This window comes from Chlorocebus sabaeus, chromosome 1 (assembly GCF_047675955.1).
Source record: "Chlorocebus sabaeus isolate Y175 chromosome 1, mChlSab1.0.hap1, whole genome shotgun sequence".
Classification (NCBI taxonomy): Eukaryota; Metazoa; Chordata; class Mammalia; order Primates; family Cercopithecidae; genus Chlorocebus; species Chlorocebus sabaeus.
In genome coordinates, this window is record NC_132904.1 from 52,342,009 (window position 1) to 52,357,817 (window position 15,809).

The following is a 15,809-nucleotide window of genomic DNA, read 5'->3' on the forward strand; positions in this document are numbered from 1 at the left end:
TCTTCCCACCAGTAAGCTGTCCCTCCCAACCCAACTGGCCATGTCACCCAGGCTGGTGCAGACATATATCCAGGTGGCAAGCTGAGGGCCTGTTCTTCCCAGCTGCTGCAGAATTAACTAAAGCCCCAGTGCAGCCACCAGTGCCAGGGGACATTCTTATGCGACTTACCATGCCTCCCGGAAAGAGCCCTGGAGGAAAAAGAGAAAGAAAATAGTGTGACTCTTTTCTTGTCCCTTACAAGAGGCCAATCCTCTGAAGGGACACTCCATCACTGCTGGAAGCCCACCCCATGCTGCCTGCTACCCACCTGCCCTTGGTTGAGGAACTCAAAAAGCCTCCTTCCATTGACATTTTATTCTGCACGGCCTCCAATTATTGAGACTTTACCACATTACCACCCATTTTTCCCCGTTACACGGACATAGTGGTGTAATGCAAAATCTGGCACAGTGATGCCCAAAGGATTACTTTTTGCCTTAAATAAAATCATATTATTGCTTGTAGTTAAAGAATATCGGACTCAGGGGGCTGAAGATTTCCAACCAGAAAATCTTAGGATTCTTATGAGTGAGCTTAGGCAACCCCTCAATGTAGAATTTTACTGCCTAGGTTGCTGTGGGCAGGTCAGCTTTGTCTCTCTCCTGTCCATCCTGTAGTACCCACCAAGATGCACCTGCCATTGACCCAGGGTAGGTTTTCTCAGAGTGCAGGAACTGGAACCACACTCATAGCAGAGAAGCAGCATAGTATCAAGAGCACAAGCTTTAAAGACAGATCATTGAGGTTCAAATTGCACCGAGTGATTGAGTGATTTTTTTGCTGTGTGACTGATACGGTTTGGCTGTGTCCCTACCCAAATCTCAACCTGAACTGTATCTCCTAGAATTCCCACGTGTTGTGAGGGACCTAGGGGGAAGTAATTGAATCATGAAAAGACTAATTGAAACTGGTCTTTCCCATGCTATTCTCATGATAATGAATAATTCTCATGAGATCTGATGGGTTTATCAGGGTTTCCTCTTTTGCTTCTTCCTCATTTTCTCTTGCCACCACCATGTAAGAAGAGCCTTTTGCCTCCTGTCATGATTCTGAGGCCTCTCCAGCCACGTGGAACTGTAAGTCCAATTAAACCCTTTTTCATTCCCAGTTTCAGGTATGTCTTTATCAGTAGCGTGAAAACAAACTCATACAGTGACCTTGGGCAAGCTAATGAACCTTTCTGGGCACCAGGTCTCTCATCTCTAAAATGAAGATAATTATGGTAAATACTTCAATCGGATGTTGTGATTATTAAATGATTTAATATCTAGAAATATTGTAGCATAATTCCTAGTATGTAGTAAATGCTGAAAACACTTTTTTCCAAACACATTTTTGGTTCTCATAATGATTATTATATTGGTTTATCCATCTGCACACCTGTCACCCACTAAGTGAGCACATGCAAGCAGTGCACTGGAAAGAAGAATGAACTTGGAGTTAAGTGCTGGATAAACCAAGGGCACAGTTTCCTTCCTCACCCTTGGGCTGTAGGGTTTTAGTGGGTGTAATCATGGCTTCATGTGTTTACTATGAACATCAATAGATAGGAAAGTGCCCCATAAATTGTACTGTGTTGTCATTATTAGGACATTGCATCCATGTTTATGTCTTTGGGGCAGAGAGAGGGGCCATAGAAAGCATAACATGCATCCGAGAGATTATTCAATAATCTGAAACTTCACACTCCCTGGTTTGGGAGTTTCTCCCAGGCCATGCTCCTCTCTGCTCTGTTGTCTTCTTTCCCAGAGGTGAAATAGTGGGCACAGGCAAGCCCAGCATGGGGGAGGGGTGGTGGGCAGTGGGACAGTGAGGAATTCTCCTTTCCCAGCAGGCCTGGCTCCTCCCATCCCTCACAGAACCAAGGCCAAGGTATGCCCTATAGATCAGTTGACCCTTTGGCTACCAAGACTGGCCTCTGAGGTGATATGGAGGCTGCTTGATGGGGTCTCCATCGGCCATAAACAGGCCATCTTGGGAAAGGCCACTCTACCTCTTGCCCTTAGTCTTGGCCTGGAATGCCCATGTGCCTTAGTCCTTGTTAAGCCACGTACACAATGTGATCTAGATGGGCAGTGCCCCGGACTCCTGTGGCAGCCATGGCTGTGGAGAGGGCGGGAACCTCCTAGAGACTGGATGGGCTTGGGAGTTAAGGGTCAGTTGTGCTGGAGAAAAGCTGGAACAGCAGCTTCAGAGGGTAAAGGAACGAAGTCACAGCTGTGACCACATTAAATCCTCCCTACCTCTCTGGGTGGGGAAACTGAGGTCAGAGAGGTTAAGGGACTCACCTGGTGAGCAAGTGGCAGAGCCTGGATTTGAACTCAAGTTGGGTTGGCTTTGCAGCCTCTGCTCTTTGCACTACGCTGCTCTTGTTGAAGGGGGCCTCAGAGAAAAGTCTGGGGAGCAGGGGTGCTGAAAGCTAACTGCCTGGCTTTGCATGGGCCAGGGCTCAGTTCTTGTGATCACAAACTTACCTCACACTATCCATTTTTTCCTGCTTGAGGACAAAACTCCTGTTCCCCAGGGCAAACTTTTGATAGGTTCTAATATCCCAATTTCTAAAAATAAATGGGGAAAAAAACCACCCTAAACCAAAAGACAACTCTAAGGTAGAGAGGCTTTCTGGGTCATGGCACGTGACCAAATAAATCGATTCAAAAAAGGAAGAAAAACGTCCTTTTGAAGGTTAACAATTTAAATTCAACCCAGTGTTTATAGCATGACGATTTCATGCTGGGTTGGCTTTTTTGGGGCACACTTTTTCCTGGAGTGGCACAAAATTAGAATTTTTCAATCACTGCTAATTCCCTCTCCCCACTTCCCCACCCAAGTTTGTACCTTAAGCATTGAGAGGCATGTTTTGAATGCATGGAAAAGGCTAAACTATAATCATTGGCTGAAGTCTAATCCCTCCTGCAATCCCAATAAATGAAAACTAAATATCAGCAAATGGATGAATTTCGGAGAAACATCTGTGTTCCATTACAGAATCGCTGGCAACAATGGTGTTGACATACTCTGTGTTACCAGTTATTTCCTCTTGGATTTGCCGAGACTGGAGGATTCCTTCTCGTTTCTGAAATGGGGGTGGGGAAAGGGGTTGGGAGGAGAAGAGAAAACTATGCTTTAGAAAAATACGGAAACACTGATGAGCATTCCTGACATTGAGACAGTTACTGGTGTTTAAGAAATGTACCCGAGATAAGATAATGCTGGAAGTGAAAGGAGGTCCCGATTTTCTGGGACTGGACTGAACCATTAGGACGCAAGTGCAATTAGTGTTTAGTCCAAACAAGTAGGCTGTTTCTTGGATGGTGAATCTTTCCTTTCTTTATTGGAAGACATTCTGCTGGAAGCAAACTGTTTGCCTCCTGGAGTAATCCACAATAAACCAAATGGAAATGAAGGCCAGGGTGTGTCTGCCCTCCAGCTGGGGCCACAGAGGGAAGCTGAGAAACACATTTAACTGGGGGGCTGGGTGGAGGAACTGAGGCCAACTCAGGGAATTCAGACAAGAGAGAGAGGGTTTTTTTTTTTCCCTTAACTGATAAGTATGGGAGCTTTTAAATAAGGAGTACAGTTGTCACTCAGGTAACTAGCTTATTCTCTGAGAAAAGGTTAAGTATGTTAGAAACTCATCCGTCCATCCATCCATCCAACCATCTGTCCATCCGTCCATCCATCCATCATCTGTCCACCCTTCTCCCATCAACTTATCCTCTTTCTTGTTTAGTTCATTAATCAGTGCCTTCTGTGTATAAGGCCCTGTGCTGGAGTTAGAACAAATACTATGGAGTATATGATATAGTTTCTGCCCTTGAAGAGCTTAGAGTCAATCGGGGTAGATGAAGTAGACACCTGAATGGTTTCCCCAAAACAGTCCTGGTTTATCCCCCTGATGTCCCAGCATATTAGTAAGATTCGCTTTCATCTCAAAAGTGTCATGAATAATAGATTACGTGGTCACCCTCTGCAGAAAGTGCTGAACGTAGGCCAGGAGCAAGCACTTTTAGCTAGAATGGTCAGAGAAACCTTCCAAGTGGAGGGGGCGCTGGAGCTGGACACTGAGAAGGGGTTATTTCAATGGGAGGAATGGCCCCAGCCAAGAGGCAGAGGCAGGATGCACAAATGTGTTCCAGAGGCCCTCCGGGGGAGGGCAGCCGCCACCAGTCGGGGCAGCTCTGGGTGCCAGTTTGGAGGGTTTAAATAGCACTGTGTGGGCATGGGAGCTGATGAAGGAGGTAATGTTGGGGTTCGGGAAGACTTTCTGATGGGTGTGAGGTGGGAGATTCATCCTACTAGGTCCCTCTACCACCAGCACCAAACACCTGGAGGATGCTGTGACAGAGCAAGCACTGACAAGGCAAATGCACCTTCCCCAAGGCTGAGATGAGTGTGAAGAAGGAAGGAGCCTTTGCACATGGGTGGCTCACCTGAGCCCTGCCTTCTCGAGCCTCCTGCCCAAAGTTCCACAAACAGCCACAGAACCCAGCGTCCTTGCAAAATACTTTTACAGAAGAAAGGAAGAGCTGGATAAGGCCAAGAATCTATCTGGCTTAGATTAAGAATGGACTGATCAAAACAAAAAAAGGAGGTAAAAGAAAAAAAAAATCAATCATTTAAAGAGGACCAGGTGAAGATAAATCAGGACTTCTTTCCACATGCACTTTCAACACAGGCAATGTTTTCATGTGGGGCTAATGGAATCTGTGTCCTTGTCCTGCATGGCCATTCAGAGATAAAACCTTACCTCCAACTTTATGCAAAATTAAATGCTTCTGCATAGAATGGAAAAGAAATCTGGGTTAAATAACCCCTCACACAGCATCGTGATTCACCTCCACCCATTATTTGTTCTCGAAAGAGTTCTCCTTGTGGTTCAGTCTGTGACTCACCACCAATTCTGAGTCTTGCTTCTGTGCCTGTTCAACTTGATAAAGCAAAAACACCCCATAAAACCTGACGTGCATTAATGCCATTTTATGGAACATGTCCTCTTTTCTCCCTCATGCTAACAAAACAGCCTACAGGAGAAATTAAACCGACAACAGCCTTCTGATGGCCTATAATTGAGCTCAAAATAAGGCAGGAGACAAGGCTTGCAATGACCACTCTTTCAAAATAGAAGAGCCCTCTCTCCTGCTCACATTTTCAGTTGTTGTTCAGTCTGTAGTAATTCCAACAGGCAGATTTTATTATTTCTGTTAGAGGCTGTTTATTCTAGCAGATAAGAAAAGTCTTAAGATGTTCAACAAATTTATGCACAAAGAACTGGACTGGATTTGTCACAAAAGAGAAGATAAAGAAGGGCAATTTAAATAAAAGTATTTATCTCCTCTAGTGATAAGAGAGCTAGTATAAATGAATATAACAACAGTATGTTTACTTATGAAAATAATTTTTTTTAATTTCAATGTTAGTGATATATGGTCACTTTTAAAGTATTCTTTCATGAACTGTTCCAGGAACCCTGATTTAAAAAAAAAAAAAAAAGACTATATTTTCCAGAGCAGTCTGAGGTTCACAGCAAAATTGAGAGGAAGGTACAGACGTTTCCAGAGATTTCCTATATATTCCCTGCCCTGACACATACATGGCCTCACCCACTTTCAACATCCTACACCAGAATGATACACTTTTAACAGCTGATGAGCTTATAATTGATACGGTTGTCACTATCACCCAAAGTCTATAGTTGACATTAGGGTTCACTCTTGGTGCTGTCCATTCTATTGGTTTTGACAAATGTACAGTGACATGTACCTAAAACTCTCTGTGCTCCCACCTATAGGGACCATGTTCACCTATTCATCCCTGCCTCCCTAATTGTACTTCTTAAAAACATAAAGAATTGTATTCACGCATTACTGACTGGTAAAAATAACACAATAGAGATGACCTGGACTCACTAGGAAGATGCTTGAACCAGAGTACTCTGAGTTGGCCACATATCCATAGCAGACATAAAATGCTTAGTGCCATGTTTGATACAACTGAAGAGCTCAATAACGAGGATAATTAGGACCTTTTGGCCAGTGGCAGTCAGTATCTGAGCCATACACATTCCCATTTTCTATGAGCCCTCTCTGCTTCTTATTTGTAGTCCTATCTCCTCGGCAGGCAGGGCCGAGGTGTCATATTCCTGTTATACCTTCTTGATGCTTAGTGGAGTTAAGTACCCAGAGGTGTGGAAGAAACAAATCCGTTAATCGACGGATAACTGATCAGTCGATTAAGGAGGACCAGCCCTCCTTAAGCTCTCCTCCTGTTGACAGCTGATCCCTGAAAGTTCAACTCAAAGGCCTTTTGTCTTGGAAACTGGCCTGATCTGATCGGGCAAAGTCTACCAGCCCTCAAGGCTTTTTCTCACCAACGGATGGCAGAGCCACTGTTATCATTCCCTATTCCAGGGCCTGGATCGCCAGGGAGCTGCTTAGATGGAGCACTCTCCCTCGCTGCATGTTTATTTGGAAAAGAACAGAAACAAGCAAACAAAAGGATGACCTTTTGCTAAATGGGTATAAAGTTGGAAAATAAAATTGAATTTGGGTATTTAATGGGGTTAGGAGCAGAGTGAGATAGTCACAGGGAGAGAGCACACCCTCATTGTGGAAATTACACAGCCATATGTGAATGGAAATTCCATCCAACAATCTGGAAAAGATGACTTGAGATCCCAGCTGTGCTTCTGTGGGTGGGTGAAAAGTGGCAGTGCCTTCAATACAGACATGGCCAGTTGGGGTCTCTCTCAAACACATGCATATGTACACACACACTCCCTTGTATGCACAGATATCTTTCTCTCCATACCTAAGTATCATTTGTTTAACCAAAATAGTATGGTTCTCCATGATTTGCAGGGCACCTGTACACTCCTGTACACACACTTTCCTCCTGACCCCATGACACACAGCACACATACATACCACACACCCTCAACTACACGTTACACAGAAAACTCACAGACAAAAACACATAAGCCATAGGCACATACCCCACACAAAGCTATCTATACACAAGCACACGCTCTTCCATCTTGTATACACTTACCAGGGGAAGCCAACACGCAACAGAAAGCTCACTCAGTGCCTCCAAATATACTGCACACCCAGGCTCACTCAGCCTTCATGCAGCCATCCTTCTAATGACCTACTCGACGCACCACAGGAACTCCACCTCCACGACTCTTTAAAGACACAGATGTTTGTAGTGTTATCTGTCTTACCTGGACCACAACCACTTGGATGGAAACATGGTCTGGGAGTCGAATTGGTGCCCGGAAATACTGAGACAGAGCGACGAGCAGGTGTAAGATGGCCACCAGGCTCTTGGCATGAACAGCTGAAATGAAAGAAGATTGAAAAATTACAGTATCTTCTTATAGGTTCTAGGCAATATAAGCAGATGGTCAAAGTGTAGCAGTACCCCACTGATAGAGTTTGGATATTTGTCCCTGCCCAAATCTCATGCTGAAATGTAATCCCCAGTGTTGGAGGTGGGGCCTGGTGGGAGGTATTTGGATCGTGGGGGTGGATCCCTCATGAATGGCTTAGTGCCATCCCCTTGGTGATAAGTACACTCGTACTCTCACATGTGATTTGGTGGTTGAAAAGTATATGGCACCTTCCCGCCACCCACTCTCTCTCTTGCTCCTGCTTTTGCCATATGAAGTGCCTGTTCCCACTTTGCCTTCTGCCATGAGTTACAGGTCCCTGAGGCCTCCCTAGAAGCCACGCAGATGCTCGCCAATTAAACCTCTTTTATTTATAAATTACCCAGCCTCATGCCTTTCTTAATGGCAATACATGAGCAGCCTAATATATTCACCCAATGTCCCTTTATACCATGCCTGAGGGTCAGGGGACACCTGTGGTCATCACAGGCCTCACTGTGGGTCCCCTCAAATCTTTCTTACTTTTGAAGCAGGGTCTTGCTCTGTTGCTTAGGCTGGAGTGCAGTGGCACAATCCTAGCTCACTGCAGCCTTGAACTCCTAGGCTCAAGCAATCCTCCCGCCTTGGCCTTTGTGGAGTAGCTGGGACTACAGGGATGTGCCACCATGCCTGGCCCCCTCAGTTCTTTGCCAGGTCCCATGGGGCTCCTTCTTGGGTCTATTATTGCCACATTTCCAATGTAGCACCTCTCTAATCCCAGGTTTCCATCAGGACCCTGACAACTGCTGAGTTCTGAGCTCAGATCAGCTCTCGCCTAGTCCCATGACCCTGCCCACTCCACTCCAATCACCATAAGCATGTCTGCTCTGCACTCCTTCTCCCTTCCCACTTAACCATGAACTTTGGATTATCACTACTACACTTGTCTCAAGATTGTACACAAAGCAGGCCTTTAATAAATAAACTCTGAGTCAGAAACACTAGGTCTCTTCCTTGGTTCAGGGTTTTAAGATCCTTGGAAGAAGGCATGAGAGAGACATTCAAAGGGCTATGTTACTTGTGTGAGTGTCACTATGGTCACTGTAGGCAATGCCCTTTAAGGAGCAGCTGGGACGGGATGTTACTGAGCCAGGGCGCTGCCAAAGCTGCTGAGTCATGTTAAAGTCAAGCCATTTACACCAGAGAAGGCTGGGTCACACTGGGTTGTAGTTTTCTCACTAGATGAGGAGAAAAAGACTCAGTGAGGCGCACAGAGGGTCAGGCAGACTGGAGCCTGAATTCTAACTTTTTAATCTACCATTTATTTACTGGCTACATGGCCTTGGGTAGGCTAGGCCACCGAAGGCCTCTGAGCCTTAATTTGCTCATAGTTACAAATGGAGGTAACAGAACCTATGTGGATGTACAGGTTGTAATGATTTCCCAAAACATTTCATTAAAAAAAAAAAAAATGAAAATAGTTACACTGGAGAGGATAGTCTTAATTTTTTTCCTATTTCAAAATATTCTTTAGAATAAAAATCTGCCATCTTTTCAATTAAAACAAATTCTAGCCACTGTTGAACATTTGTGCGCCCCTATCATTCCTGCCTCTCGACATGTCTCCTGGGAGTTTTCTCTCTGATGCTCCTGGAACACAGCACGTGCCCAGGGATGGCTGATATTTTTTTATTATACCTTATGTGAAATTACCTGGCACCTAGGCAACTAAAACATGCCAGCTTTCTTCCCTTTCTTTCTCATCAAAGGCAAGATTCACCAGATATTTTGCCTGCCTTCACCGTCCTACCAGCTTCACGGCTCTTCATTACAGGGGGCATTTAAGGGAATAACAAAAAAAATGCCTATTTTGTGTACTTCACATGCACTAGGCCCATTATTAGGATGTCATTCTGTCTTCCCTGGGATCAGTGAGTCTGCTTTAGCAGAAGCTTTGAGAAACCACCAAGAAAAGAGAATGATTCAGACATTCCTTTGTAACTCATTAGGGTTTCTTGTTATCACTGCTACTTCAAAGAAGGTTTTCTACTGATCATGAACAGCAGCTCACCATCACCACAAACAGAAGCTGAACTGCTCTGAACTCCTAGCCTTCCAGAAGGTTTCAATTTTGGGCTTTCAGGCCTTGTTAGCTAAGTTTTACTCAGACTTACAGCCTCAAACAAAGATCCTGATGTGGCACTGACCCACTGTGATCCACTGACATGGTGTGGTCACCATCAGAGGCCAATCCAGGTTTGCTCTAATGATCAGAACTACTGGCCCACTACCTGGTGTCAGTGAGGGTTGTAAGAACATTTGCTACCCCTCTCCCCTTTAATGGCAAAACATAATGCTAGAAAAGTTGTGATCAAACAAGTTGTTCTTATCCCCTGGTGACATTGTACACCATCTCCACTGTCTTGGTAAGCAATGCAGAGCTATATCGTAAGCATCATATAGACGTCAGACTTGTTCAATGAATGCTCTATCCTCCTGGGATTTTTTAAGAAAGAAAGAGTCTATAGTCTCACACACGTACATACTACACTACGTGTACTAAGATGTTACTGTGTAATATACTATAATTTTTTAAAACCCTGGAAAACACTATGTCCAATAACAAGACGATGGTTTAGATCAGCATTTTTCAAACTTTTTAATATTAAGCACAGAAATCCTTTGTTCTAGAAGCAGATAGTTAAAACTCATGAAAAAAGTACAACTGCTCTGGTTAAAGTGAGGATTCTGGAGTCCTAACTGCAGCCTACAGCCTACCCATGACTTCTTGTCTTCTCCTTGGTGATGCTAGAGTTTCTCCTTGCAAATCTCTAGTTTTGGACCAACCATAGTTGAATAACCACTGCTTTAAGAAATTATGGTATGTCCACATAATGAATAGTTTACATGCATTGAAAATCATAGGTAAGACAATATACCTATATATATGTGTGTATGTGTATATATGTCTATATATCTATATACATGTGTATATGTATGTAATATACATAGCTATAAATATACATTTATGGATATATGCATACATAAAAGCATACACAAATGTATGTATATCTACATATACACACACAAATGTGGGATTTGGAAAGGAATATATTTTTAAAAATGAGGAAAATAGTTATGCTAGAGTGGAAAGATAGTTTTTTTTTTGGGGGGGGGGTGGAGTTTTGCTCTTGTCGCCCAGGTTGGAGTGCAATGACTGGATCTCAGCTCACTGCAACCAACTCCTCCCGGGTTCAAGTGATTCTCCCGACTCAGCCTCCCGAGTAGCTGGGATTATAGGTATGTGCCACCATGCCTGGCTAATTTTTGTGCTTTTAGTAGAAACAGAGTTTCACCATGTTGGCCAGGCTAGTCTCAAACTCCTGACCTCAGGTGATCCACTCACCTTGGCCTCCCGAAGTGCTGGGATTACAGGTGTGAGCCACTGTGCCCAGCCTGATAGTTGTTTTTTTTTTCCCCCTCTTTCTTCTTTTTTTTGAGACGGAGTCTCATTCTGTCACCCAGGCTGAAGTGCACTGGCACAATCTTGGCTCACTGCAAGCTCCACCTCCCGGGTTCAAGTGAATCTCCTGCCTCAGTCTCCCCAGTAGCTGGGATTACAGGTATGTGCCACCATGCTGGGCTAATTTTTGTACTTTTTAGTAGAGATGGAGTTTTGCCATTTGGCCAGGCTGGTCTCAAAGTCCTGACCTCAGGTGATCCACCCACCTTGGCCTTCCAAAGTGCTGGGATTACAGGTGTGAGCCACAGTGCCCAGCCTTTTTTCCTATTTTGAAATATTCTTTAGAATAAAAATACGCCATTTTTTCAATTAAAACAGTCTACCCACTGTTGAACATCTGTGCACCCTCATCATTGCTGCCTCTCAACACAGCTCCTGGGAATTTTTTCCCTGGTGCTCAACAGAAGCTGAGGCCAACATGTGCCTGCAGTCAAGTCAGGAGGGCAACATACGGGATAAGAGCAAGCACCTAGGCCTCACTATGCAAGCCAGGAACCGCAGCTGCAAGGCTAAGTGTCACTCTAGGGCGGGAAAGCAGTATTTAAAACAAGGCTGTTGAGTTAGAAATAGTCTTCCAGACATGTCCTATGGTGGAAACAGAAATTGGTGTAATTTTTCTGGAGGTAATTTAACATTATATCTTATGACTTTAAAAATGCTCCCACCCTTTGGCATTTATTTATCCTAAAGAAGTAATTATGGCTACAAGCAGGGAGAATGCATCCAGCTGTATTAATATCAGTGGGAAAACGGAAAACAATCTAAAAATCCATTATCAGTTAAATAAATTGTGGTAGATCCATATAATGTCACATTATATAGTATTAAAAGTGACATATAGAAGAATATTTAATGATTTGTCAATATATACATCTTCCAAACAACATAAACAGGTTGATCTCATTTTTGTTAAAAGTTTATATATACATATATAAAATATTATACACTACTTATTACACATGTACAGACACACACCGAACCTGAACACAGCACAGTGTTCGTGGTTCTTGTCTCTAGGTGGGCAGTGAAAAGACAAAAGTCCCTGCCCTCATGAAGGTTACCTTCATAGTTTCTTAACCTCTCTTTCCCCCGATTTTCCCATCTGTAACATGGGAATAAAAGAATTCTTACTTCAGATGGGTGAGTGAAGATTACAAAGATTAAAATACATAAAGTGTTTAGAAGAGTACAAGACATACAATAAGCATAATAAATGTTAAATGTAAATATTTAAATTTATTTTATCTGCACTTTGTAAATTTTCAATAATGAAAATTACTGTTGTGAATTAGAAAGAAAAAAAAAAAAAAGGAAGAAATCCCTAAAGCCCCAGATCAAGGACCTTGGTAACTCAGCAGCCTGTCCCTGCCACCCTCATCCGAAGCGGAGAGGTGCCACAGTGTCCTCAGGTTTACATCCAGGGAAGGTAACCGAGACAGGAGGAGACAGAACTTTTCCCCCAGGAGTGGTGCCTGCCACATTCCTTATGGAAGGAGCCGCTGTGACTTTGTAAACAAGCCCAGCTCTTCAAAAGCCCCAAGGCATCACAGGGAGCTAGCCACCTAGATGAGATAATTATTCCCTCTGACCTAGTAATCCATCTCAGTTCTGGAAATCTATCTAAGGGGAGTAATTCAAGAGAAGCAAAAAGAGGCACAAGCTAAGACATTCAGTTTGGTGCTATCTGATATTAGAAATAGTTAGGGAAACATCCTAAAAGGATAGGCATCAACATCAACCTAGGATTTAAGTTAACTATGGGATATCTACCCTATGAAATAGAAACAACTATCAAAAATTTTAACTACAAAGACCACGAGGGAATGTAGAAAATACGTGTGATGTAAGATCAAGAGAGAAATAACAAAACACAAAAGTGTATTATGACTTGGGCCAGGCGCAGTGGCTCATGCCTGTAATCCTGGCACTTTGGGAGGCTGAGGTGGGTGGATCACCTGAGGTCAGGACTTTGAGACCAGCCTGACCATGGCGAATTCCCGTCTCTACTAAAAGTACAAAAATTAGGTGGGCGTAGTGGGGCACCCCTGTAATCCCAGCTACTAAGGAGGCTGAGGCAGGAGAATTGCTTGAACCCGGGAGGCAGAGGTTGCAGTGAGCCGAGATCGTGCCACTTCACTTCAGCCTGGGCAACACAGCAAGACTCTGTCTCAAAAAAAAAAAAAAAAAAAAAGTGTATATGACCTGACCAAGCAAAATGATGCAGTGATGTAACTAGTAACAAATGAAACAAGTGAAATGAAACAAATGAAAACAGTTAGATTAGCATGGTAACATGAGTGATGATTTTTCTTGCACACATTTCCCTATAAGAAATTAAAGTAAGCATAAACCAAACAAATCATTCAAAGCCGCTGGAGACAATGTTCTTCATGTGGCTTTAAAAGACCCTGTTCTAGGCCAGGTGTGGCGTGGTGGCTCGTGCCTGTAATTCTGGCAATCTGGGAGGCCGAGGTGGGTGGATTGCCTGAGCTCAGGAGTTCGAGACCTGCCTGGGCAACATGGTGAAACCCCATAGCTAGTAAAATACAAAAGAAATTAGCTGAGCATGGTGGCACATGCCTGTAATCCTAGCTACTCGGGAAGCTGAGGCATGAGAATCGCTTGAACCTGGGAGGTGGAGGTTGCAGTGAGCCGAGGTCACGCCACTGTACTCCAGCCTGGGCAACAGAGAGACTCTCTACAAAAAAATAAATAATAATAATAATAAAAGACTCTGTTCTTCTATCTCAGCCTTTCCCAGATTGGGTGTAATGATAAGTTAAATGATGTTTGACTTATTTTTTTTTGGAGGGGTACAGGGAGGTGGTCCATATTCAAAGGAGTGAGAGATAGGATCAAACTAAACTAAGCAGCAGTCTTCATTAGAGGACTTCTCTAATGTTTATGACTACTGTGGATTTTTTAAATGCAGACACATTTCTCAAACTAGTCATCAACTTCCCTGCACTGCCTTGTTCTCCCCCATTGACAATACTAGCATTCCTGGAACACAGGGAAACAGCCCCTCTCCTTGATAGCATCTAGGGCCCAGAGCAGGCCTCCCTTCCTCCTGCCCTCAGGTGTCTCCCTCTGCGGGCAGAGAATGCCCTGTGCCCTGTTCCCAGCGTCACACTGCTGTGCAAAGTAGCTCATCACGCTGTGCACGAAAATGTGTAATTATGTTGAGGAGGCACTTGGTGTCTCAGCCCCAATGTCAGATGTTAGAGACCTGCTGGAGAGATTGTGACTGGCAGTTACTGGGTTTCTAACTTTAGAGGTGAAGATTCCTTTTTCTTTCCCAAGTTTGAAAGGTTTTTTTCTTTTTTTTTTTGTAGGGGGCTGTTGATTTTAAGTTGTATAAGTTAGACGCAATAAAGCATAGTACTTAACCCCTTAATACCTAAAGGCAAAACACAGTCTAATCTAATCTTTTATTAATCTAAGTTCATATTCTTATCTATTACAATAAACTTTGGAATCCAGTTGTTATTGCTAGATTCACCTAATCCCCTGATTAATTCTGATAGGGACTCATTAAGTCTGTATTAGACACCAGGCCTTTGAAGAAGCAAATGAACTAATAATTTATAAACTAATAATTATTATAAACTAATAATGTATGCTTTCTGAGGTCTCTGAGCTATGCTAGCTGTAAAAAGCTGAATTTTAACATCTTGTTCCAGTGCCTATGATCTCAGCCATATCTTTGCTCTTTCTAGAAAATGAAGGGGGGTTGGAAAGGTGTGGGCTTTGCAATAGACAGAGCTGAATCCTTGCTCCCTGCTTCTCAGCTGTGTGGATGTGGGGACCTCAGCTTTCCAAGCCTCTCCAAGCTGCAGACAACAGCTTTCTCAAAAGGCTGAGCTGGGACTTAGAAGAAAGTAGCTCACTGAATGAGTTTCCTTCCCTTTGCCATTTCACATGAGGTTTCTATGGAAAGCCTTTTGCAGAAGAGGAACGTGAGATTTTGACATTTTGTTATTTTCCCCCAAGGGTATGTATGGAACTTCTTCCAAGTTCTAAGGAAGTGGGGCATCTTGTTCAAAGATAAATGAGTTTGGCCCCCCTCCCCCGAAGCCTGCAAAGCTTATGGATGGCTTCTTGGGGAAGCCCCATGGCAGGGACCACAGGCATTGTTTAATGGTGCCCCTTTCCTTTGTTCAACTCACAATCCACATTCCACTTGATGCTTCTGGGAGGAAGTTTCAGGGTTTCATTGATCTTCTCCAGGACAGTCTGCAGTTTTTGCTTCTGAGCAATCTCTGACTGGGTGACCTCAGCCACATTTAGCTTCTCGCTCTCCAGTTTCTCTGAGGGTGACAAGGGAAAAGAGAACAGCTGTTATGCTGGGCCCCGGACAACCCTACCGCATGCACTTACTCACTTATTCGGTCTCTTATGCACTCATGCATGCATGCACTCTCGCAACAATAGATACTGGATGCCTACCAGCAGAGGGACACTGCTGTCCCCTCATCACCTTATGGTGGCACCAGCAGCATCAGTACTGTAAGAGCCTGGTGATCATGACTTGAATCCCCAGATCCCAGGGGCATTTTACCTAGCCTGTCATATTTGAACTCTATCATTCTGGAGTTTTCTCCTTCTTTTCAATTCTACCTTCTCCAAGGACATCTCTGTGCTCCGACTGGAAAACCTTCTCTGTAGAGTGAGTCAAGGCATTTTGCACATTCCTGTAGTACAGTCTATGTCACATCCAATCATATTTATCTGTTTTAAGTACCTTCTTTCCTTTTAAACCCACCTGGAAGGTAACTTACTTAATGTGTCATAGTTAATCAATTCTAAGGCACATATTTTTCACACTTTAACATCCCTAAAGTCAGGTTGTATCTTACTGGCATCCTACAATG

At 43.7% G+C, this 15,809-nt stretch overlaps 1 protein-coding gene across 2 annotated transcripts in view; it reads right to left on the reverse strand.

Moving 5' to 3' along the window:
* The window catches only part of PARVA (parvin alpha), a 161,712-nt gene that overhangs the window by 18,219 nt on the left and 127,684 nt on the right, over positions 1-15,809 (reverse strand). For both annotated transcript variants that reach the window (XM_008006534.3, XM_037999686.2), the window contains exons 5-8: positions 15,105-15,245; positions 7,266-7,381; positions 3,058-3,116; positions 170-189 (exon numbers count right to left, since the gene is read on the reverse strand). In XM_008006534.3, coding sequence (XP_008004725.2) covers positions 170-189; positions 3,058-3,116; positions 7,266-7,381; positions 15,105-15,245 — 336 coding nt within the window. The remainder of the gene's footprint in view (positions 1-169; positions 190-3,057; positions 3,117-7,265; positions 7,382-15,104; positions 15,246-15,809) is intronic.